At 37.3% G+C, this 26,188-nt stretch overlaps 1 protein-coding gene across 7 annotated transcripts in view; it reads left to right on the forward strand.

Moving 5' to 3' along the window:
- The window catches only part of atp8a1 (ATPase phospholipid transporting 8A1), a 99,992-nt gene that overhangs the window by 20,114 nt on the left and 53,690 nt on the right, over positions 1–26,188 (forward strand). For 3 of the 7 annotated variants that reach the window (XR_008605992.1, XM_055030389.1, XM_055030394.1), the window contains exons 3-16: positions 1,696–1,795; positions 3,098–3,196; positions 6,782–6,827; positions 7,010–7,050; positions 9,228–9,301; positions 10,550–10,619; positions 10,708–10,835; positions 11,795–11,906; positions 12,190–12,355; positions 16,959–17,086; positions 17,451–17,528; positions 17,635–17,723; positions 20,816–20,863; positions 24,262–24,334. Coding sequence is in view for 6 of the 7 variants with exons in the window: in XM_055030389.1 (XP_054886364.1) it covers positions 1,696–1,795; positions 3,098–3,196; positions 6,782–6,827; positions 7,010–7,050; positions 9,228–9,301; positions 10,550–10,619; positions 10,708–10,835; positions 11,795–11,906; positions 12,190–12,355; positions 16,959–17,086; positions 17,451–17,528; positions 17,635–17,723; positions 20,816–20,863; positions 24,262–24,334 (1,252 nt within the window). In the remaining variant the exon portion in view is untranslated. Of the gene's footprint in view, positions 1–1,695; positions 1,796–3,097; positions 3,197–6,781; positions 6,828–7,009; positions 7,051–8,501; positions 8,576–9,227; positions 9,302–10,549; positions 10,620–10,707; positions 10,836–11,794; positions 11,907–12,189; positions 12,356–16,958; positions 17,087–17,450; positions 17,529–17,634; positions 17,724–20,815; positions 20,864–24,261; positions 24,335–26,188 lie in introns of all 7 variants that reach the window. The other 4 variants (XM_055030391.1, XM_055030393.1, XM_055030392.1 and 1 more) reach the window with 4 other exon arrangements.

The raw sequence follows: 26,188 nt of genomic DNA on the forward strand, positions 1-26,188 counted from the left end.
GACAAATAATATATATATATATATATATATATATATATTATTTGTCACTGCAGCTATACTTTTATTTCAACTAGTAGGCTGTTGAAACTGCCCTCTTTAGTGTATTACTCTAATATGGAAATCAATGTGTCATAGATGTATTTTTAAGCACAACAATTATAGTGAATGAAAACAATGGGCCCATTTTCTTTTTTGCATCAAAACTTTCTATCCACTGTTGTGTGCTTTTACTTCCCACTGGGATCTCATGTGAGTTTAGGCTAAACATTGAATAAAATTCTGATCTGATCACAATATCAATTACCGTACTTGTGCGTAAAAGGCACTTTCACGGTGAAACTTCCTCTTATTTGCATGTCTCACTCCGCCTGATGGTTTGCTTGATCACTTGTCTGAGCATCACGGTCACTTTGATAATGCTGAGTTTCCTCTTATGATCATGACTCATGTGACCTCTACAAAACAACAGTTATGCAAGAACATGTAAGGTTTTAGATCAGGGGTCATTTGCATACATGTTCTCAATTGTGTTCAATAAAGCTTGTCAGACTTGTAAAAAGAAACTACATAGTTTCTTTTTGTCTATGTAGTCTTGTGATTGTTTTTTTTTTTTACTCTATTAAAACAAACACAAACATCAGTATATTTTATTAGGACTTCACAAATAGTTGCACAAATAATTGTGCATCATTAAGTTTAAAGTAAATTATACATGGGTTAAATAATTTCTAAACCGCAACTAAAGTTGGAGGTTGCGGGATCATGCTGTGTTATTCTTCTCTTTAAAAGGAATAGAGAATCTGATTGAAAGTTTTGGAAGTTGCTAGTCTTCTAAAACTGAGATGGAGATTGACTTTCCATTTGGAGATTGATTAGAAATCTACAACCAGAGTTGCAACAGAATTATATTAATCAAAGAATATACATGTATTTGAACCATGTAGTCAAAGTCCAGTCCTAAATTCAAATGAGAACCTGCTAAGTTAACAGACATACTTCAAAAAGTTACAGTTGCAGTGAAAGTTGTTTCTATCTAGTATTGACTCAAAGGAATACAAATATGTGCCACAGTTTCCATAGTTTTATTTGTAAAAAATAGACACATTGTATTTCTGGTAGGTATAAAATGGTTGAACTGCATTCTTTTGATGTCCTTTGCGAGTTAGAGACACTATACTCGGTTTCTATTTGTCTGTCTGCAGGGGTATGCAAAGCATTGCTACTGGCTTGGCTTGCAGCAGTATATACATCTTATCCTAAAGTGGCCCCTCTGACTGCCCCCTTTAACTTGGCCATAAATCAGCCTGCTGGAGGCTCGGCTGTGGGAGTGCTGAAAGCGCCTCTAGTTTCAATATTACACCATGATGACCAACCAACCCCACATCGCTCATCTCTGCCAGGATGTCTTTATGCCCCCTCTGCCACCTCCTAACCTCTAATTACTCTTCATTATTAGTGTACCAGTGTTTGCAGTTTGTCATTGTATGACACAAATAAATATGTTTCTGTAAAACTAACTCTGGAGACTGTTATCAAAATGCTAAAATTAAAGTATCATCTGAATGACTCTTGTTTCAGCAATGTTTCCACTGTAGTTTACACTTTGCAAACTAACCTATTTTGTTTTCTCCCTTTCTTGTCTCATCTTGCTCCCCACCATCACCTCATTGCGTCTTGCCTGACTCGGCTCTTCAGCACGGCCAAATATAACGTTCTCACCTTTCTCCCTCGGTTCCTCTACTCGCAGTTCAGGAGGGCAGCTAATGCCTTCTTTCTCTTCATTGCACTCCTGCAGGTAAGATTTAGCAGTTTTATATTTCTGCGATGCAAAAATATAAATAAAACAGCTATATTTGTCAGTACTGAGATAAAATTTTAGCTATTTGGTTAATTACTTTTTTTCCCCAACCACACTTTGCTTTGACATAGACACCACTTCCTGGAAGGTCATGTCTGTAATTTTATATGTCTCACGACCACACACACACACGCACGCACGCACGCACACACGCACACACACACACACACACACTCAGACACAGTATTTTATATAATTTGATTAAAAAAATACACACAATTCTACATCTACTAACTCAGCACGCATCAAATGACATGAAATATGTACAGGTAGCTACTTTACAGTACTACACTGCAGTGCAGAGACTGCTGCAAATTGAATTTAAGGTGTTTGGAGCTCACCAGCAAACAGCAGAAAACAGAGAAGGGAAAAGCACAAAAACTTGAGTTTTTGTCTTTATATTTGAGCTGACAGACTGTCCCACTTAGAGAAAGCTGTGCGGTTAGAAAACCTCCAGTGAACTTTTGAAACGCGCCCAGTGTGAATCCTCGTTTCCTGCCGTGTCGATACGTCGACCTTGAATATAACAGCCATGCAGATGAACGAGACATGAAATCAATTTCCAAGTTTCTTTCCAACAGTATAATAGTGATTTATCACTATGGGTTTGCTGTTGTTTACATGGAAAGGCCCTAAGCATTAGGGCTGCAACTAACAATTATTTTAATAATGGCTTAATCTAGGAATTATTCTAATAATTAACCAGATAAAAACATTGTCACTTTCTACTACTTTTATTTAAATTAAACCTATTTTACACAGTTTTAGAAATACGTTAAAAGATGCAATACATTAATTAGAAATGAAATGAAAAACATATAGTGGATTAAACTACATCAAAGAACCTGTGTCACTTTTTGCATTGTGAAATGCTTCTGAAGAAAAGCAATCACTTGTCAGACCTTTAGGAAACTTGGAAATGTATTTTTCTATTAGATTGACACATTTATAAAACCTGATAAAAATTTGCTTTCAAATGTTTGTTGCTTGTGCATACTGTTTATCAAATGAAGAACTGCATTTAGTGATGTGAGTTTTTAGTATAACCAAAAGAAGCTGTTGAGAAGAGAAAGAAAGCATTAAAACGTTCTCTGTTGCGTCGGTTGTAATATATAACAACTTTACGGGTGGGACTTTATGATCCCACGTCAAAATAAAATGCTTTTTTTGAAAGGTAAAAGCTTCAGAAAAAATAATCACTAAAATGCAACCTAATATGTGACATTGTGTTTTATTTAGCAAATCCCAGATGTGTCCCCCACTGGTCGCTGGACCACCCTGGTGCCGCTGATCTTTATTCTTGTGGTCGCTGCTGTCAAGGAAATAATTGAAGATCTGGTAAGACATATATCAGTCAGAATGGGGCTTTAGCTACTTCAGTCTTTTTACAGTTTAATTTTAGACCACTTGTCCCATTTCATAAAGACAATTCGGTAGATTATACTTAATTCAAATTTGTTGATATGAAACAAATATGTTTGATTAAAAACGCGGAAGAAATCTGAAAGGAGGGACAATACTGTCCTACAGCTTTGTGTATTATGAGCAGTGAACTGTGGCCTGTTGGCAGAAAGCAGGTTATAGTGATTATGACCACACCACACACACAGCCTCGCCATCAAAGACACACATGCAAACATGGACGCTCATTTCTGGAGCCCCAGCTGTGCCAACTGGACCCAAAAACACATTTATTCAATTAACCTAGATACTCAGTGCTCACACACAAAGACAGTTTGTGCAAAACAAATTGACTGCCCTGAGCTGTTGAACAGATGCTTGAAGATGCTTTAGATTTATGTGAGTTTGGTTGTTTGTTTGATTGTTAATCTTTTGAATAAAACTAAACTAAAAACCAGCTGGGGAAAAAAGGTTATTGTACCTCAGGCTCTCTGATCCAGTCCCGGGTGAGCAGCAGATAATCGTTGGATGTGGTGTTAGTCATAATGTACTTTGGGTAGGTTAATAATGTTGAAGTCAAACTAAAAATATGTGCATTCTGCAGTTGGTGTGTAATTCACTCAAGCCTATCTTAGCGAAGTGAGAGAATGTTGCATTCCACTGTATTGCAGTGACACTGCAATGCGATCCCTCGCGCAGGTCCCGGTGGGCAGTTACTCTATACTACAGTGTAGCATCTATCGCATGCTGAAGGGACCAGCGCAGCATTTTTTGTCTTCTGGTCTGTTGTGGAAAACATGGGAACAGAGTGGATGATGACTCCATCTTTATCGCTGAAGGTCACCTGCACACACGTCTATTCTCTGCACTGCGCTGTCCCTCACAAGTTGACCTGACAGGCCAGCATCGACCCCTAACTTCATGAATCATGCACACACTGTACAGCACACGCCTTACTTTGTTGCTGGCTGTCTCTTCTGCAACAGCCTCAGGCTGTTTGTTCAGAGCAGTTCTGCCATCATTCAGATTTAAATGTCTCCAAAGGGGAACAAAATAATGTGACGTTGTAGTAGCTTCATTTTAACAGCATCGGTTGCATTTTACTGCCATGCTTGACCTGAAAATGAAGACTAAAACAAATATATGGCAAATGCTGCTTTCATCTTTGCTTATTTTTTGACTGTGTTGGAAGTCTGTAGAGGCCTGATGATGGAGCACTTGTGCATAACCTCCACACTTGGCTCACCTTTTGCTGCACTGTGAGCTTACACACATTATTTAAATATAGTGCATCTAATTTTCTCTGTGCCTAGGGACCAAAGCAGTGAATATGAGGACAAGTGAAAAGCAGCCAAAGCTATGGAGCTGCTCCTTTAAACGTATTTCTGCTCTCCTAACATGTCTTGCCTCCAAATAAGTGCAGGTCTATCTGTGGCGCCACACCTAATAGTGTGGATGAATGAAAACGGGCTGACAGCTCGAGTACAGGGCATGATGAATGGCCTTCGGAAAAGCAAACTTTTTCTGGGAACAGTGTAGCCAGAAAAAGACCGAAGTCATGCACCGCAGACAGGTCCATTCATTAAAAAGTACAGCATGATGCATGGGATATTAAATGCAATTTCATTTAGCCGGCTGAGTGTGGAAGTGAAGACAAGTTGTCACAGAAAAAAAGAGTTTACTATCAGATGTCACTGTCATTCACCTGCTATACTTCAGGATTCCTATGCTGTCTGTTAGTTGATTTTAATACATTAATTATCAGCACAGAAAAGAGGAGTATGGGAAAATATTTGCATCTTCAGACATTTTTCCCTAAATTCTATGTCCTTATTTCCTTCCTTGCTTCCTCCTTGCCTTTGTCATACATCCATTCCTTCTTTCGGTCCTTCCTTGTGTTGCCAGTTTTATTCCATTATTTCATTCATTTCTTAGTTTTTTGTGTTCCATCTTTCCTTTTGTCTTCTTCTCCTTCCGTCCCTTCTTGTTATAGCCTTGGATCCCAGTTTCCCTGTTTTTCTTCTTCCTTGTGTTTTCATTCTTCCTTCATATCTTCCTGCTGGGTTTCTGTCCATCCTTAAGTCTTAAATTCATTTAACTAAAATTGAAATCTTAGATTTTCCTAAATTCATCCAAAATGTTACTCTGCCTTAAATAAGTTTATCATAGGTCTTAAATTGTGTAATTTTCTTTTGTACAGTTCTGTCATAATATAAATCTAAAATTTTATTCATAATGGTCTTAAAAAGGTCTTTAAAAACCTTAAATTTGAGTTAATGAAACCTGTAGAGAGTGTGTCCTTTCTTCCTAAGTGTTTCTTGTTGATTTGATAAATTATGCCTGTCATCTAAAATGTTAACAGCCGAGGTTTGTATTAGCGCACGCTGCTCTAATGGCGGCTGTTTAATAAAATAAATGTTTTGAGTGACAGTCTTGAGGGTCTGAATTTGTTGCCGATCAAATTAGATTATCTTGGTGCAGTTCTCTTTTCTTGTAAACAGGTAGTTAGCAGAGATGTAGGTGGCTGTGTCCTCTCCTTGTTAATCAACTAGAGCACACATTGCTCTCAGGAGCTCAGTATTAATGCGCAGTAATCATTTTAATGAGATGGGTGCAGCAACTCGTTATTACTCAGTGTGATGCTGGTTGACAAGCTGTCCCTTGGAATCAGTTGCAGAAATCACAGCTGATTGTGTGATTGTTGAGCAAACAAGCGGCACAAAGGGAAGACGTGTTGCTCATTGTCCTGGTCACAGATCTGTTCAAACCCCTTCAACTTTTTCCACATTTTATGTAACTACCATAAACTTCACCTGCACTACCTACCAAAACATAACTGCCCACCTCGACTTGACAGTGACGGAGATAAAAACGTAAATCAGACTGAAGGAGCTGCAGAGATTCATATAGCTCAGTTGGGGGGGAAATTGTTGGCAGGACAACTGAAATACACAACATAGAAAACCAATCACATGGTAATGAGCAAATGTTTAAATTCTCTTTAATAAATTGAAAAATTAATCCACTCCTTTTAAGTAAAGCAAACATGACTGAGATGCAAATGCTTCTGTTAAACCCATTATGTGACAGTTTTTAGATCAACACTTTAATCCCTCCTGACTTTTCTCCATCTGTCAGGTGACCCTGCAGGGATAACTGAGGAAAGTTAAGCTGTAGATTTAGAACCCCTATTGGGACCACAGAGGAGAAAAACGTTGCAGTGGTTTTATCCACCACTATACTGGTGGATAAAATGCTGAATGATGTGGCTGTTGAAAAGGTTACACAGGCTTGGTGGGAAAATCACTCTGGATTATCATCGGCGGTCTAAACTCACTTCAGCTCGATGATGCTAATTTATGGATCTGCAGCTCTGTCTTTCAGTGTAAAAAGTAACTTCTTACACTGAAAGATGTTTTATTTATTTAATAAAATAACATATTTGGAAAACAGTTTTTCTAATTGGATTTATTTTATGTCCCAACATAAAGTGTGCTCAAGGTAAATGTCTGTTCTTTACAGAAACGCCACAAAGCTGACAATGTTGTCAACAAAAAGGAATGTCAAGGTACTGAAAACCCTCTCCTGCTTTGTTGAAAACTAGAATTTGTTTTGCTGCATATATACACAACATCAGTGTCAGTGTTGTTTTCTACAAACAATTCTCTTTGTCTCTATTTGATTCCTGTTCTGATTTCCTCTTTTGTCTGTGGCTCCAACTTCCTCACCGTAACTCATGAATCACCGCAGTCTTAAGGAACGGGGCCTGGGAGATTGTGCACTGGGAGAAGGTATGTGCCCACAGTTTGTCACCTTTTCTCATTTCACTAATAGGAGTTGAGACACCTTTATACCCCGATTCCCTTTAGTATGCATTCTAAAATAATTATGCAACATGCCCGTATGGGGTTGGCCTTTGGAAAGTGAGACCAGAGGACAAAAAGGAGATTTTCCCTCATCATCCAATTCTTTAATTTCTGTTGTAAAATCAGGCCAGCTGTAGGCAGAGTGTCTTTAGGTAAATGATAACCGCTTGGCTTCTCTGCTCAGCTTTTAGTAAGAAAAATTTGGCTCATATTTTTGAACATTTTTCAGGCAATACTGTTGTGATTTATTTCATGGTGCATTTGTGGATTTCTTCTGAAGCATCAGCAGACTCAATGTAATCATGCTGCAGTCTTTCTCATTGTTACTCTGCAGTAAAACTTGTGTATGCAGATTTGTGTGAAGAGCAGAACGATCGCATAACACCTGTGAAGAGAGTGTCATCCCAGGTTGTCTCAGGGTTCAAATGCAATCTGAAAAAGTCTATGTAGCAATAACTGAAAGAGGAGGGAGCATCAACTCAATCTAAGCTCTATGCCACTTAAGAAAAGTCCAAAAAGACATTTTAACGGCTTTTGAAACCATGGTAACTAGTTCATGGCCTATGTCAGAATTACTTTATTTTCCTCCTTCAGCCCTACAGATGCAATTTGAGATTAGGTTGAAATTATTGCAAACAAATCTTCCCAAAGTAGGAGTCTTTGCAAAGTTTACAAGAAGTTTACAAGAAGTGTTGATCGTGTGTGCTTTAAGTTTAGTTCCTGTTGGATGAGAATCTGTGCCTCTTCCCTTTGGTCTCATGCTAATGTCTCATCCAGTTATAGACTTGGGATTCTCTAAAAAGCCAAAGTTTAAATAATTGATGAGTTTTTCTTCCTCAGCATGCATTTTACAAAAGCATGCTCTGTTCCAAATTTTTGCCCAGTGGTGTTAGTTCCTCTTTAGAGCATCTTGAATGAAGCCAAAGTGGCAAACTTGTATTTTTTTTTTTTTAATTTTAAGTTCTTGTCACTTTTTGTTATTTTTATGTGTAGAAGAGAATTGCATATAATGCATTTATATAATTCCTTGTTTTTTTCATAAGAAAAGAACAGAATTCTATGAATGTTGGATACTTTAGCTCATGCTCCCATGTAGATACTTGTCTGATTCTGGTTTCTCGCAGTAAAAATGTTAATTAGAAACTATATAAATATCTCTGTTTTCGTTGCTGCCTGATGAACTGTGTGCAGGGTTCAGTGGTAATGGAAGACGACTTCAGCTGTTCCATCAGTGTCGTCTCATTACTATTAGATGTTTCTGTGGTTTAATGTTCTCCCTGTTCTCCAGCTGTGAATTTTTATTCCCACTGCTGATTTTACGTTTTCTATGCTGTTTTATAGGCAGCACGCAGTAGTAACCAGTTTATTTTTCACAGGTCGAAGTGGGTGATATTATTAAAGTAAAGGGCAGTGATTTCGTTCCTGCGGATGCTGTCATTTTATCATCCAGGTATAGGAATCAGCCCCGATGCAAGACTTTTTAGGAATCTCTTTCCCCGATTCTGTTTTTCTTCTGACACTCTCAGCTCACGTTAAAGAAGTGATGGTTTATTAACCCTTTGAGTCAAGATTGTCAACAATTAATCTGATGCACAATTAGAAATACATAAACTTTTGTGTGAGGTAATGACCATCATTTCCTTTGGTGGGTTGTAAGTAATGTGATTTTTGAACTAGATTTGAGCAATCACGTCTTCATAAGCCTACTGATCTCCTTCTCCTCTTCAGAAACTGTTTGGATTTGTTCTGGATTTGACTTTTTAAAGCATAATTTGACTCCTCTGTAATATATAAAGTGACGGTCCTGCTCTGGTGAAGCAATTTCACTGTTCAGCATTGTTTTTCGAGATGGTTTTGTGAAAAGGAGAACACATGGAGAAGCATATCTGTGGTCACACAGGACTGATCATTGTGCTCTTCCCTAAAACTGAACCAGTTGTCTCTCTCCCCTTCAATGTTTCCTTGTTTTTGTTTTCTTTTCTTCTACCATCCCTCCTCTTTTTTTTTTTTGAACTCTCCTTCATCCTTTCTTGCCTCCTGTGCAAACTACTGCCACACTGCCTCCGTCTCGCCCCCTGCTGGTGTGTGGTTGGTAATAACAGGTGGCTGTTGGGGAAGTAGTCAGAGCTGCAAATGGAGATCATCTCCCGGCTGACCTCGTCATTCTGTCGTCCAGGTCAGCAAACCAGCAACATAACCAACTGAAACAGCGGTGGGAGAGATGGGGGTGGGGCTTTGTTACAACTGGGATCAGACTTTATTGCCACTCTGCAGGAAGGAAGGGACCTGTGACTTTTTTTTGTCATCTAAAACTTTTTAGTTAAATTGATAATTACTGCCTTTGTAAATTTTGTCACATCACAACCATAAACCTTGAGTATAATTTGAGATTTTATGTCACACAAAAACACAAACCACTCTACTTTGTGTTGGTTTTGTGGCTGTAACTTGACAAAATGTGGTTTGAGTACTTTTTAAAAGGCACTGTACAAAAAATGTTTCAAAAAATTTCAAATTGTGATTTTGCTTTAAAAATCACTAACTTTTGACTCTTACTATAATTTTGTAATGTCCTATAAACCTAACACTACTAACTGCTCAAAAGGAGACTCCCTCTTTATCATGCTCTCTTTTGGGTGTGAATGTGTCTTTTTGCATTCATATCTTTGCATGGCTTGCATTGCATGTATCGGCTTTATTTGAACAGTTTGCATGCAGTCACTTTTCAAGATGAAAACCGGAAATCTTGGATTTCTATTTTGTGCTAATTTACTGCTGCGCATTATTTCTTTTCTAGTTCAGTTTTAATTCACTTTATCATTGCTGGAACATCCTCTTGCTCATTTTTATCAATCAAGCCTTTTGTGTGAGAAGACTAATCTGATAGCAAGGCTTCTAACCAGCGACCCAACTCAACATTCAATCTCAGGCATGCGCTAACCCGCTGTCACTTTGCCAAAAGTCTGTCTGAGACCCATTTGTTTGCATTGTTTGTGCTTGGTATGCCTGCTTGCTCCTGTCACCCGGCTCTGATGTTTCCTCTCTCTCTCTGTTCCTTTTGGACTTTATTCTTGCTGCTCTGGAAAGACAGTTTAAGTCCTGGGAAACAGCAGCCCCAAACAAAAATGATGTCTGACCTCTAGATGTTTGCAGTATATTAAACAGACAGCGTCAGTCAAACATTGGTGGCGGTTTTTGCTGGCTTCAACATCTTTGTTTGGTGCACTTTAGTCTTGCTGTTTCTCTGCTGTAGCCTCTCGATCTGTTAGTGTAGCTTTTTACTCATTAATTTCCTGTTAATGGTTTGATGTGGAGACATTCTAAGCAAATCAAAGTTTTATTAACCCTGATATAAAACATCCATGAATACAAATTGCTGTTACTTTACTGCTCCAAGATTCTGTATCCTCTTCCTCCATAACAGTGAACCACAGGGTATGTGCTACATTGAAACATCTAATTTGGATGGAGAAACAAACCTTAAAATCCGACAGGTCGGTGTATTAGTTTTTTTTTTTTACTTGCGGCGCATAGGTTTATAATATTGAAGAAAGTAAAGGTGTGTTTTACTCACAACTACAGGGTCTCCAAGTGACTGCAGACATAAAGGACATTGACAACCTGATGCGGCTGTCGGGGCGGATGGAATGTGAAAGCCCAAACCGGCACCTGTATGAGTTTGTTGGAAACATCCGCTTGGTTGGGCACAGGTGAGCTCAGCCCTGCGTGTCAAATTATATGCCTCACTTTCCATCTCAGGAGCTCATTTGTCAGGAAATCTTGCATTTTATGGTGTGAGGGAATAAATAAAAATTTCCAGCTGCAGTCATATTCATTTCTTTTAGATACTTTTAAATTTAAGCTCTTTGGTCTTTTTAGGACATGATAGAATGATTTCAAATGTCTGCAGTAGAAAAACTGATTAGTAAACATCGCTAACCCTTATTAGTATTACTTAAAAAATATATATATGTTCTTAACAGCATTTGCGCTGCTCATGTTTGCTAAAGGTGATTTTGGAGGGAAAAAAATCACTTTTGATAAAAAAAAATCACTATTATTGTAGGGTCTTTATCAGCTTATTTATGTCTGATTAAGTTTCTCCTGCTCTCTTTGGTCATATAAATTGTATTTTAATAAGGGCAAGTTCTCAGTGAACTTTTTTTAAATCCACATACTTCAATGCATTTGTTTGTCAAACACGTATTGAATCTGCACTTTTATAAAAACGTTTTTCTGGAGATGTTAAGTTTTTAATAGTGGCCACCCTCAAAACTGGTGTTTCTCTTGAACAAACTGCTACGTCTGTCAAAGGTGTCACTTAGATAATGTGGGATTTTTCAGCTGCAGCCACCTCTGCCAAGGTCAAAAAAGAAAGAATCAGCAGATTCTAACTTTCTAACTGCCTGCAGCAGGCTTTCACACAATGACAGAATCAAAGTGGAGAGAAAAAAATCAGAATAAATTTAAATGAATTAGACGATCATTTAAATTAAGTTTATGTGACGTTTAAAGTGAGGGAAGAATTAGCAACGGGTCCCTACAGACACAGGTACTTATGATTTTTCGTTTCAGCCCTAATTTTTTTGATCATTTTGGGGAATGATTTCTGAGGGAAACGGGGGGTGAAGTTTGAAAGCCCTAACAGTTGTGGTGCTCTTTACCTCAGCACCGTTCCTCTGGGTCCAGACCAAATCTTACTGAGAGGAGCCCAGCTGAGGAACACACAGTGGATCCATGGAGTGGTTGTCTATACGGGACACGACACCAAACTCATGCAGGTAAAACCGTTTTTTGTAATTTCTTGTTTATTGTACTGTGCACCAACATTTGTTCCAGAGAGAAATATTTTTGTGAATTTGTAGAGGATATTGTAGCTGATCAAAGGCTAAAAGAGTTGAACTGGCCACTACTGTTTTAGCTTCAGTGCAGTTAATTCTCTGAAGATATTTTTGTAACAAAAATATAGAAAATGTTCTTTCTCCTACTTGGTAGCGAACGGACATCACAGTTTTGTTGGACAGATTTTTGTTTTTGTTTCCCATCTGCTCACATATTGGTCAGAATTCCACCCGGCCTCCTCTGAAGCTCTCCAATGTGGAGCGGATCACCAACTTTCAGATCCTGGTGCTTTTCGGCTGTCTTCTGGCCATCTCTCTCATCTGCTCCGTCGGCCAAACCATCTGGAAGTACCAGTACGGTGATGACGCCTGGTACATGGATCTCAACTGTAAGAATCCGGGCAGCCGCGGCTGCGCATCTTATTTCCACATATTGTGTCTCACTTGTTCATATCGGCTTTTTTCCTTTTGCCATTTTAAGTTCCTTAACAGCTAGTACGCGTTGTGTTTTTCTGTTGCTTTAGTTAATTTACATTTTGTATAACAAGTGAAATATGTGGCAATGTGGGAATAAGTAAAGTCAAAAACATTGTTTGTGATGTGGATGAATGTCATTGAAACAGAAATGGTTGAATATCACTGCGCTGCTGTACTTTTTGGTTCTTTTCTAATGTTCTGTTTGATTTTTGTTTTCTTTGTTGTCGTTTTTTAACAGCTCCAGGTAACAACCATTTAAAAGCCTTGGCCATCCGTGAATGACCCTCCCTTACTAACCCCTTACTGAAGCTCTGCCTTTGCTAAGCAAATGAAGCCCCCTACCCTCGCCCCTATATCGTTGCCCCACTTTGTATGGGCCCATCCCATGGACAAGCACAGACCAGGGATCCAACAATAGGTTTCTCCCCTCCAGCTCTCTTATACCTTCTTCCAGTTATTTTCAGTGCCTGATGCAAACTGTTTCACTTCTCTTCCTTGTTTTTTGATTTGTCACGTTAAACTCTTTGCAGTTTCCAGCTTCAGACCTTTTTTATTTTTACCTGTTTTTTTTTTAATCTCTAATTTTTCCTGCAAGAAGAGAAAGGCAGATGAGATTGTGCTCAGAGTTTTTTTTTTCATGGCAGGAAGCTTATGTGTTTGGAGCTTGAACATAACGTGTTGCAACCCAAGGGGCAAGGGCTGACATTTTCTAAATGCCTCTGCCGCCCTCTCACTCACATTGGAGTTTTTCCAAGATGGATAAAAGAGGAAGGATGGTTGGTGGAAGGCAGCTTAGTTCAGTGCACTGCAGAAGTATCCACACTCCTTGAACTTTCACACTTTTTGTCACATTACAACCACAATCTTCCACTAATTATATTATACGTTAGCAGATATTGCCTAAAATCATATCAGACTTTACATGTAGCTCTACATCTTAAAGGGATAAGAGCATAATCTACCAATGCACAGCCAAAAAAGTCCTTTTCATTTTTTTAAATACAGAAATGGGCAAATTATGTTGGTCATTGTCACATATTTTGGTATATTTTGGTCAAGGCCTATTATATGTGCAGTTTTGAAGAAGGGATGTCAGATGCGTCTTACAAATATATACATTTTAACTGCTCAGTTATATGAAAATAAAATCTCAATATTATTTGATTTGATATAGTTATTTTAAGATAATTTAAAAAGAGTAAACTTCCTTGAAAGATAAAATCAACTTGAAAAGGTGAAGGATGGCAAAACTTGAAGAGAAGCAGTCGAGCGATGCCAGATTACCCTGGATGAGCTGCGGAGATCGAAAGCTCAGGTAGGAGTATTTCTCCTCAGGACAACTATTGTTCATGTGTTCTACAAATCTGTCATGAAAAAAATAAAAATTGTCATTTTAATATAGTTGCACAACATTTTTCCCCATATTGATAGACTATCAATATGCTGCTTTATTTTTGTTTCAGTACAACACAGGGAAGTTTGTGGTTGTAATGTTACCAAATATTAAAATGCTCAATGGTTATGAATACTTATGCAGAGCTCTGTATGTAGTTGTATGTGTTTTTTATTTTTTAATGAGTTGTTGGTCTATCTTGATGAAGCTCTGAACCTGGTATGCAAAGTGCTTATCGTGACTTCCGCCATTTCTCTCTACCTTGATAGGCCTTTTTAGGACAGGTTGTTCCTCTGGCCAATTCAAGCTTGCATTACAACTTACATGGTCCCCTTTTATTCCTCTATAAAGTCAGTTTAGTTTCTGTCGGCTCAAAAAAAGGTTTTAACACTGTCCCCACCAACATTAAAACCTTCATCTAAAGGCTCGTATGTCAAAGGTCAAGGAAGTGTGAGTTGTAAAGCAAGTATCCATGTTGAAATACTTTTACTTCCACAAGGAGCTGTTGAGGCTCTGTCCAGGGCATATTATCCAACCTGTGATAAAAGAGAGGTGCAGAGATTGTCATTTATTATGTTGAGACTTTTTATATAAATCCATCAGTTAATGAACATCGCTCTAATAAATACAGACAAAAATAGTCAATGTAGTGCTGCCTCTAACTCCAGCTTATGCATTCTGATTGAATGAATGGATAAATTTGACTGCGACATGTTCAAAAGTGCTGACACTGATGATTGCATCTGATTGGGTTAATGCATTGTAACAACTTGTGCAGCTTCCCAGTATAAATATGTATTACCTTTCTTTCTGCCTTGGGTAGATAAAATGGAAGATGGTGTAATGTATATAAATTGTGTAATTTTATTTTAAAATTTTATTATTTTCAATTACACTTGCAACAACTTAAAATTGCTGCAATTATTTCTTTTGTGTCCAACAGCTGAAAGACTATGCTTTCCAACGAGAACTGTACCTCAAATCTCAAGACACGTTTCTACTATAGTTTCCTAAAAGTTTACTTTGTGTAACTTTTACACTACCTAGGTTTCTTTTTTGTATATTTTTGCCGTTGGTACTGGAATCTGGGCTTTTCATATGATTTAGAGCAATAACTCCTTGCTGCATCTCAGTCCGGTATTCAATAAAACAAAAAAGAAATTGAAAATCAGCGTTTTATAGTAGTTATACTGTAAAACCACACTCTGCCTCTCTAAGCTTTGTGATGATGTGAAGTTAGACTGGATTTCAAAATAACTGCTGATTTTGTAGGAAGAATAACCACTGACACATAGGAACACTGCAGCAGCAAGTCTGCTCTGTTCAAGCTCTAGATGTGTGAAAGACCAGCAATCCTGGGGAGTTTTTATCATTTGAATTTGTATCTCAGAACATATTAACTGAAAAATATTGTAACTTTTTGAATAAAATCTCTAAAAAAAAAAGCTTAGTGATTTCTACTAAAGCTGCTGGATTTTATCAACGTGCTTGAAAGTAAGGTCTATAAAACATTGATTTTTCAGCATAGGCAGTTATGGTTGTTCACACACAAAAATACACAACTCCAGTTATGAAGTTCAAAGTTAACAAAAACTATAACCAGCAGAGGATTAGATTACTGAAATAAATTGCTGGAGATGTTCAACCAAAGATTGATGTTTGTCCTTGTACTACAAAGCTCCACCTTAAAAAAAACCAAAAAAAACCCTTCCTCTTTATGATGGCCATTTTTGGGGAAGATTTTGACCCAGAACACGTACAGAGTCTCTGAAATGGTCCCTGCAGTGGAAACTCTTTCATACACAGTGGTTGCAGTGTCTGGGTCTTTTTTGCCTTTTCATCGCATGTTTTTAAACAGGTTGAATCCTTGCAAATTTAAAAATTGCCTGCATTGTTTCACACACTTTCAGACAATTAGTTTCATATTTAGTTAGCATAAATGTTTTTAGGGGAAAAACTATTGTTGGATAATAGATAGGTGCACAAATATATTTGGCCCAGCATTGCTTTCAACATGATTTGAATCAGTTGAATATAATTTTTTTTCCTATTTTAATATTTGACATCCCAATGATATTCAAAAACGTAAAATAATATCTGAAAAAGCAATTTTCTTTTTCTATATTTACAGAAATCTTCAAATCTTTTACTATTGCATTATATCAATCTAACCATACTATGATGACCCAAAGAAAATGGGAATCAACAGTATTTTTGCATCTTTTAACTTTGACTTTGCCTGTCCTGAATTGCTTTCAGCAATACTGAACTGACAGTTGATCTATCAACTTTCAGTCCAGTATTACTTTATCTAATACCAACTTATTGCCAACATTCCTCTCTATCATATTGAGCCTGCTACTTGAAATAACTGAAATGATGATAACACACTTTTACTGATACAATCCACCCTCTCTTTTCCACTTTTTGCCAGTTGAGAATGTGCTGTGGACTGAATCTCCCTCCTTTGTCTTGAGAGCATCTGAAATGTCTGTCTTCCTCCTCACGTCTTCAAAAAACAAAGCATTATTCCCTTGTTTTCGTGTTGTAGCTGTAGCTTTCCATTGTGCCACTTCCTTTGTGTTGTGTAGTTTTCTTTGCTTATGAAATCATTCTGTCATGGGGAAGGGCTGGCCCTCTCAATCACAAAGCTAAGCTCAAGGCTTGGGTTGAGGAAGGTAACATTTGCATCTCCTGCAAGCTGAGGAAAGGTAAATCACATCCCTCCTGTTTTCATATTTCGTGTCAGTGGGGTTACATGTTGGTCATTACCAGTTGTTTGGGGGCTTTTTGCTGGAACCAGTATCATTTCTTGCATAGTGCTTTGTAGAATTCATTGCCTGGATCATGCTGGATGCCAAGGCTTAAATCTTTGGGACTTTGAATTGGATTGCTAATCGGTTGAGAAAAAAAAAAACAATCATGAGGTTGGGTGGAAGAAAAGACCACTTCCAGCTAATGCTCAACATTGGTCCAAAAACACTTTGTGGATTGGCTGAATGTTGACCCTTAGCTTGAAGTAGCCTTTTGGCATTTGAGTTGACTAACTGGTATTACCAAGCAAAGACTGATGAGTTTTCTCCTGTTTCATTGCTTTTTGTCCAAAACATTTCCCCTGACAGATGGCGGAGCTGCCAACTTTGGCCTCAACTTCCTCACCTTCATTATCCTCTTCAACAACCTGATACCAATAAGTCTCCTGGTCACACTGGAGGTTATCAAATTCATCCAAGCCTTTTTCATCAACTGGGTGAGTCAATACATTGCAGAGAAATGTTTTTCTCTGCAAGAAGATTTTCAGGTCTATGCTTGTTATGCACACTGAGTAAAAAATGCTCAGTATATGTGCATCTCAATCCTACATGATCTGAAGATGTAAAATGGTGTTATGCTAATCTTCCTAACTCGGTCAACCCACCAAATATTCCCCCTGTGGAAGCACTTTTTTAAGCTTACCGACAAATACTTAGTCAGTTTTCACATTCTTAATAAAACTCCAGCAAATAAGTTCTGGGAACTTTCTTCTTTTATTTTTTTTCTGCCTTGCAGGTCAGAGTTATCTTTCAGATGCATTTTAAGTTTTTGGTTTAATGGCTGTCTTTGATCCCTTTTAGGACACCGACATGCTGTATGAGGCCACAAACACACCGGCTATGGCCCGCACATCCAATCTGAATGAGGAACTAGGCCAGGTAAATAACGGTTTAAATTATTTTCTCTTACGGAAGACTTCAGGAGTTTTGCGTGTGAATTTTGGAATCCACTGTGCACCCACAAACGTTTTTTCTACCCATACAGGTAAAATACATTTTCTCTGACAAGACAGGAACACTGACCTGTAATGTGATGCAGTTTAAGAAGTGCACCATCGCCGGTGTGGCCTATGGGTATGTCCTGCTTTTTCTTCTCCTGCTTTCCGCCCCACATCCCATACCTTTGTCTCCCCCATAGACTTTATTAAATGCTGGGTGTGCATCAGTGTGCATCTGGCATTTCTCTGTTCTTCCTCACCTTCTCATTAGCAGCTGTGTCGGTGCTCTTCTTCCTCTGAAAGTTAACTATAAATAAAACCTGGACAGAAATTTGCAAGCCAAGGCTCTTCACACCATCGTCTTCACAGCCCTTCTGGTGTTTGCAAAAACTAGATTTTTTTTTTTCCTGTTTGTAAAGTATCCTGTTATAGATGCTTATGTAAAAGCTAATTATCATCATTTAATTTATTTATTTTTTATTTTACCAGACACTAAATATTTCTAGCAACATTTTAACATTTCATTAAATCAGTTCTTGGATTTTTTTCTACTCTTATTTCAATTCTATGCCTCAATGATTATCTTCAACAAATGCAAAACAAGTGGGCGAGCTGAGTGTCTTCAGAGAAGCAAAGCAAGTGCAGGCGTGACAGTACATGATTAATCCCATTAGGATTCAATTAAAATGTGATTAATGAAGTTTACACTGAAGGACAAAAGACATTATTTTATCTGGTTGTCTCTGCTCCTATTAGGCTGTGATTAGAACCACTGTGAAGACGCCTTGCTCATTCCCAGTGTTGGATTGAGCAAGGCTAGGCAATATCACTCTAGAGAGTTACAGTAGAAAATATGTTGACGTGCTGCCACCCAAAGAATTATGCTCGTATTTCAGTTTAAAAACTGTAGATGCAGAGGAAAGACGGATATAGATTTGTTCTCATTATATCTTTTATATTTTTTTCTTCTTTTTTGTGGGATTTTGTAGTGTTTTGATTGAAACTTTCTTTTTTCCTTAAATATTTTATTTTAGACAGCAGTGAAAAGATGCACCAATTTAAAATTTAGCCGTAAAAGATAAAAAATTAGGGTTAATAAGCGAAAACAAAAAGTTTGTAGAAACTCCGACAGACACTTGTATGTTTGATTTATGTAATGTTGGGGAGGCTGGTTGAGTTTTTGTTTTCTGTAAACTTTAAGGTTTTTATAACTACACTGGTGTAAAAAAAACAAAAAAAAAATTCGGATCAAACTAGCACAAATGTCTAACTCCATTTTTTTGGGATTCGAAGAATGTGGAGGTGGAGTGGCAGGGCTTTCACTGAGGTCTTGACATGTCGAAAATATAATTAATTTCTCTTAAAGTAGCTTTTTCCATTTCTGTGTGGCCTCGGTCGTTATTTTAAACTGCCCAGTAATGTTGACAGTACTTAACTTTCAGCCATCTTCCCTAAGTGACAGCTCGTAACCAACGGAGGGTTTTTTGTGATTGGTTATTTGAGTTTCTATCCAGCAGGGCAAGCTGAAAATAGGCCAGTTTCATAACCTGGCTGTTTTTCTTCGCCTTTCCTCCTTATTTTTTTTTAATGGCTAAAATAGGTATCTCTTAATTAAGGACTCATTTGTGCATCTATGAACAATTGAGGATCAGTCGGAACAACTGCTGATGTTTGGTTCTATTCACCTTTTTAGGCTCTCAATCTAAAACAGAATGATAAAAAATTTTTGAATCGTTGTAGTTTGCAAAACAAAGAAAACCACACAGTAGCCCCTTTGTGTTCTCATAATAGATTTAATAGATCAGGAAATAATTATAAAATCGATGGATTAGCATACCAGCAAATATTGTGTATAGTGTTGCACTAAATTAAGGGAAAACAGGAAAACGTTTTAGGAAATGCAAAGACAAAAAAAATGCATACTTAATAAAAAATAAATGTGAAATCATGTGCTTAGCTCCTACTGAGTAGCGTGACTTGTAATTTTTGTCTCAGCGCACATGCAAAATCCCCACTGACACTGCCGCCTGCGTGTGCGCCTCACCACAAATTAAGTACTGCTGTAATTAATAAAGCCATGCCCAAGGGTGTAAACATTAATTAATTCCACTGGATTGGAGTTCAAGTCTGAAGCAGAAATGATGTTAGTTTGAAAGAAAATGTCTCTCTGAACCCTTTGGGGTGTCTGGACTTTAATGAAAGCATATATATGAGTTAAAATTCCAACTCACCAAACATAAGGTTGAAATTATCTTTCTAATTTTTTGATAAAAAAAACATTTAATGCCAAAAAGCTACAGACAGATTTATTTGTTGTCAACACTGTTTCCTCACAGAACAAATGAAAACCTGTAGTGTTCTGGTGAGCTCTATCATCAAAAAGAAATGATTTAATATAGTGGTACATCAATGATCTATGTAATTTTGAACATATTCAGTTTTAGTTTGCATTATTCTTAATCATGTAGAAATTAATTCATGATGTGCAAATCCTACACATCAATATTACAGTATATTCTCCTTTCTTTTGTAACAAGAGGCAATTCAGATATTCATTACTTTAGCTAATTATTGATATGCAACTCAGTACCTCACTGATGTCTAAACCTTTTGTCAATTTGAACAATCAAAAGCTAAATTTTATTTTATATTAATGTAAAAAAAATGATGTTTTAGTAGTGGCATTTAAGGGGCCCCACAACACGTTTTCTCAACGAGTTAGGACTGTTTCAGCAGCAAAAGTGGGACAAGGACACTTTTAGGTAGTTGATCATGATTTAATGCCTGATTGGTGTGCTGTTATAGTTTAGAGGAGCCGTAACATTGAACACAGATTTTGAGCTGAATACTAATGCTTTGTTGTCAGAGAAAACATGCATGTGTAAAGGATGATAATTGGATGCTTTGAGGCCAGGGCGGTTTGACACATAGAGAAGATTCCTTGTGTATAGAACACCCCTCTAAAACAGCTGCCATCCACCAGGCCATTCCTGCATTTCATCTTCTTTACTCCCAGCTGCTGTTTAAATGTAGCGCTGCTTGTATGTGGCCCCTTGCAGTAAAATCAATGTGGTGCATCTGAATACTTAATTAGAGAGCATAGTAAGTTATCTGACCTCTGATACTTTAAGAGCCTCATTTTAACTCCAGTCCTGGCGCCTGAACATTCACACACATTAACCGAACACTTTGTCATCAAGATGCTTTTTTTTTCCACCTTCGCTCCAGCAGCCATGTCCCTGAAGCTGAGGAGGGTAGTTTTGCAGAAGAAGACTGGTAAGATGATTGGTGTAAGAAAGAAAAAGAAAAAAAACTTTAAAAAATGGCTGTTCTCCCTGCCTTTGTGATGTATTAGTGCTGCATTGCCTTGTTGAAATGGTGACTTTGAAAACAATACCTCAGTGTGTGATTCCTCTCTGTGGCCGTGCAGTGCTCTCTGGATGTGTTGTGTGTGACTTTGGCTCTTAACACCATGTATATCTGTGTTATACAGATGATTATGGTTTATATTCGTGCAAATTCTTTAGAACAAATTGTGTAATTTTGTGTAATGCATGAATACATCTTCAGGTCTGATTTGATAAAAAAAAAAATAATTATCAGAAAAAACATTCACTGGTAGCTATTGAGGCTGAAACTGTGATTTTCACTTGGCATATTAACATTTGCAATGGCTGCCTCTTATATGTATGGCCTCCTCTCTTACACATATGTGCAGCATGGGTTTGCCTTATCCAAATCTGTTAAATATGCTTGCTGCAGGCTTCCTCCAAAGACAATTTCTTGACCGATCTTTTTCTTAAAATTGAAACATTCAAAAAAGCAAGTGGCTCGCTTATAAGTATTTCCCTCTCATAGCTGAAAAAGGACAGCAGGGTGTGTGAAAGTTGTGATCTATATTGGATTCCTGATTATTGACCATGAACTGCCTTCACCCTTGTTCCCATAGCGACAGGAGCTGAGCGTTCTGGAGGATAATCAATATCTCGATCTGTTCTCACTCAGTCCAGCTTCTAGCAAATTTCATTGAGACAAAAGACATGGCAAGCTGCTCTATTTACATCATGTGATAGAAAACGTGTGAGGAAAGAAATGCCACATTTTGGTTTTTTTATGAAGTAAACCTTTATTCAGTGACCTGAACATAGATAGCTTTCCCAAACACTAGTTTATGTATTTCCCTAAATTTGTCTCCTACGGTCATTTTTAAGCTGGCTATCAGGTTGTCTTTCGTGGTTCTGTACTCCTCATCATGTTGGATTAGAAAGCGTAACAGCAGTCTCTGTAAACTGTCAAACTCAGTGCCTTGGGCAGCACTGCTGTCTGCCTGATCTATAGGACTCTCATTTATCCTAGAGTCAGATTGATCCCTCCTGGACGCCTAGTGGCGTCTAGTGGCTATTTATAAATTTACTTCCCTTATGTTACAAAGATGAAAAAAATACATTTTGTTTCTAATAAAAATATGAAATCAGAAACCCTTAATTTGCAATTTTCTTTAGAAAATGTGTATCTCAATAAATTGCAATGATAATGTATTTCAGTAACTTATTGCCATTAAAACTCATAATCAGTGTCCCCAAACTCAGTTTCTTAGAGGAGTAGAATATTATATTTATCTAAAGATCAACTTGCCACAAGTTAATCTCAAGTCTTTCCATAAACATATTTAGCCAAGCCTCAAGTTCTTAGCTTGTTTGAAATCCTAAACAAATAAATCAACACACGACATATAACTTAATTTCTGTAAAAAATTATTACCAAGTCTCTGTAGATTTTTAGATTTTCTTGGCAAAACGAGAAGGAGGACATGTAACTTTTTTTCTGTTCAAATATTGAAAATAACCTTTACAAGTATGATTGTGAACTTCACCATAAATGTACATTTACACTGGAGAATTTAGGGTGTGGGTGTCTATATATTTTCTTTGAGGTTGAGTAAGTGATCTTCTGGCCATTAGCGTTGGTACTGCTATTAGTCCTGCTAAAAAATAAAAGTGGCATGTATTTGTAGTATTAAGCTCCACAAAACACAGTCAAACAATACTAGCAGATAATATGGCTCCCCATGGTACAACTGGACTGCTAGCTTCTGATTCTGTGCCTCTTTACTGATCCTGCAGGCTCTGGAACGGATTTACAAATTTCATGTGAAATGAATCAAATTCTCAAACGACTTCAGACCCCTGAGAAATAGTCCAGTCCAGCAAAACACTTCTGATGTTTTCTCTGGTTTAGGAGTGACCTAACGCAAGAAATGCGATATTTGTAGCCCATGTCCTGGACACTACTATGTGTGGTGGTTCTGACTCCAGCGGCAGTATCCTCAAACTCCTGAGGATAAAAGAAAAGAAAAAAGAAAAAAATATCTGTGCACTGTTAAACATGAAAAGCTCTCCATCTGGTTTACTTAGTATTTTGAACAAAGTGGGAGCGGACAGAGTGTCATACAATTTTGGAGGGCCAGCTCTACCTTACAGAAATCATACATTTAGCTCAAAAATAAAATCCTTGTTGCTTGTCACAGACCAAACATTCTTCTTCCACTCAACTTCCTAGAAGTATTCTTGAATGCACCACTCTGAGCAACCAGCTTCTTAATATAACTGCAAACAGCAATCCTTTGCTTGACTGTCGACGATCACGTAAAACTTCTATATTAAAAATCCTTCTTTTGGTCTCATTTAATCCACATTAGCCTTGTAAGCACTCATCATCTAAATTAATTGGAATAAGTGGTTGAAATATATAACTGTGTGTAATTAATCTATAAAGTGAGCTTGACTTGAATTACAGAAATTATTTAAGTTTTATCATATTTCAATTTATCTAATGCACCAGAATAAGCCAACGTATTCTGTAAGTAATGAGCAATTTACACAAAAACAGAGACTTATAAAGGGTGGACCCTTTATAAAATAATAATCTTTCACATCATGTCTTTGTTTTCAGAATTATCCGTTTCTGGCAAAGAGGAGACAATCCCAAATGTTTGCTCTAAACATTGCTTTTTTGAAGCCTAAGAACCCGACATTTGCATTCTGCCTGCAATGTAGTTGATCCAAGTTCTGTCAATTCTGCTGGCACACAGCACTGACTGTGCCATTAACTCTTAGAGATCTGTCAGCACTTAGGCAATAAATCAAGTGAGAAGCAGGATCATTTTCCTCTTAGAATTGTGGAGAAGATGTTTCTTTTGCAACCACGGGTGTCGTATGGTGCTGCCTTTACATATGTTATTCTTTAGAAGTACTCTTTAGTTTTTAAACCAAAGACACTGTGTAGTTTCTGGGAATCTAAGATATGAATAATTAAGTTTTTCCACGTTATGCAGGTCGATTAAAGTTTGCTATTAAAGTTGATGGAGATATTTGTATAATTTCTAGGGTTTCAGAAAAAAACAAATGTGGACAAGAGTTTGATATGGCATTAAAATTATTCTTTCTGATGGTGCAATAGCAGAAAATACAATATTTTTCTGTTAATGTCTTTATTTTTTTGTCGTCATCTCCGTTGCTGTCAAATTGCACCTTGGTTGTAATGTATATCGCTTATCTGTTATTTACGAGCCAAGTCTATTGTTTGGTAACTTTCTAGTCTGCTTTTAGTGTTATTCAGTTGCTCTATCAAAATCTGTTTTAGTGAGCTGACATTTCCCCTTTGCCTCTCTCCAGGCACAGCACACACTCATCTGAGGAGGCTGGATTTAATGACCAGAGCTTACTGGAAAACCTCCAAAACAATCACGTAAGTAATGCCAGGGATCCCCGTCGCCTCTGTCTACTGACTGCTGCTGCTTAGCACGAATTAAAAGGGATTTTGAGTCCAACTCTTAGATGTTGTTTAATTTGTTCTTTGCCTTTTTGAGTAGGCTGTTCTGGCATGTGTAATTTACTAATTCATTCCATATGGTTGCATGGTTGTTTTTTCGCTCTTATACATAGTTTGTTTGGTTGCTTGAAATCCTTGAAAATGCTTGAATTTTTGAGGTTTGGAAAGTGCTTGATTTAAGTGCAATCTAAGGTTTGATTAACAGCCTAATTTTAATTAAAAGCTGGTCTAATTTTAATAAAAAGCCTAACTTTACAAACTAATCTTTTCTTTTTTTAAGGCAGAATTGTCAAAAGATTTTGTATTTGCTAAATGCCAGAAAACTTACGTTGTATTTAACAATGTCACAATATGTATTGCTTAATTTGAACAGGTACATCATCTATGTTAGCATGATTTTTATAAAATTGTTTCAATGTAATGAGTCTATTATTCATAGATCAATTATCTATTGATTTGTATTGAAGTAAAAGTAGACTTTTTTGTTTTAAACGTTTTTTCTTGGTCAGATATTTAGGATGTGTATGAGAGACACATTTCAAATTTTGTTATATTTTAGTTTTTCTTATCCTTCCTCTAGAATGTAAATACTGACACAAGAATTTCATAAGAGTAATAAAATATATTATAGTAAACTAATACTCTTTCATATCATGTATTATCTCCTTGGTGTGCTGCTGAAAACTGACTTTAGACATGCTGTGGGAGAAATGTACAGACCCTGCTTACAGTTCTATTTGGAACAAAACTATTTAATATTAATATAATTACACCTTTTTAGACTATATTTAAAGTTACTGTAAATATTCAACATCGCCCAGGAGATCAGCAAAAGAAAAATGTATCCTAAAATTCACCAGACACTCTAGATGTGAAATAAGGGAAGCCTTCATGACCATCTGCAGACATACAGTAGGTTGGGTGAAGAATGTGGTTGTGTTGCTTGTGAGTCATTCAGCTGCAGAGCAGAGTTGAGGAGGCAGAATGTCAGATCTAATTATGTACAGTATCTCTGCTCAGGGAAAATGGTAATCCCACTGTGATGTTTGCTTTGTTATGACAGCAGAATCTGTTCACACATTGGGTTTGTCTAAGGCCTGCTCCGGCTTCGTGTTGATAGGCCCTCGCCCACTGCTAATTACCCACCGCTGTTTTAAAACCACAATCTCTCTGCGGCTTCGGTATTAATTCTGCTCATGATTACTCTGTTGTGCTGAAGCAGGAATTCTTATTAGGTGATTAACTGTGAATGGTGTTTAACATCGTAGCACTTTTGAGGTCCATTATTTTCACACCTAATATTTATTTGTTAAATTCAATTCCAAAACTCAGCAGTTGATTTATTAGGTACACCTGCTCTACTTCCTGTGAGCACCGATGGCAAATGAGCCAATCAGATGGTAGCAGCTCAAGCAAAAGAAGTGGTGAAGTTAACATTGTATGGTGCAAATTGAGCTTAGAATGAAAAACCATCTCTCAGCTCTAGAGAGTGGTCCCAAATAGAAACAAAAGAGGTAGTTGTGTGAACAAAAGAGGCTCCTACGTGTTGGAATATAATGGAAAGACTGGTTTCAGATGACAGAAGAGCAATAATAGCTCAAATAATCGCAGTCTCTAACTATTGTATATAAAACACAATTTGATTGCACAAAATGTCAGAGTTTAAAGCATATGGGCTACAGCAGCAGAAGACCACTATGTGGCACTCCTGTTAACTTGGAATAGAAACTGAAGCTGCAGATTGGTATGGACTAACCAATAGTGGGGACA

Source organism: Poeciliopsis prolifica, unplaced genomic scaffold (assembly GCF_027474105.1).
Source record: "Poeciliopsis prolifica strain line A6 unplaced genomic scaffold, Auburn_PproV2 SCAFFOLD006, whole genome shotgun sequence".
Taxonomy (NCBI): Eukaryota; Metazoa; Chordata; class Actinopteri; order Cyprinodontiformes; family Poeciliidae; genus Poeciliopsis; species Poeciliopsis prolifica.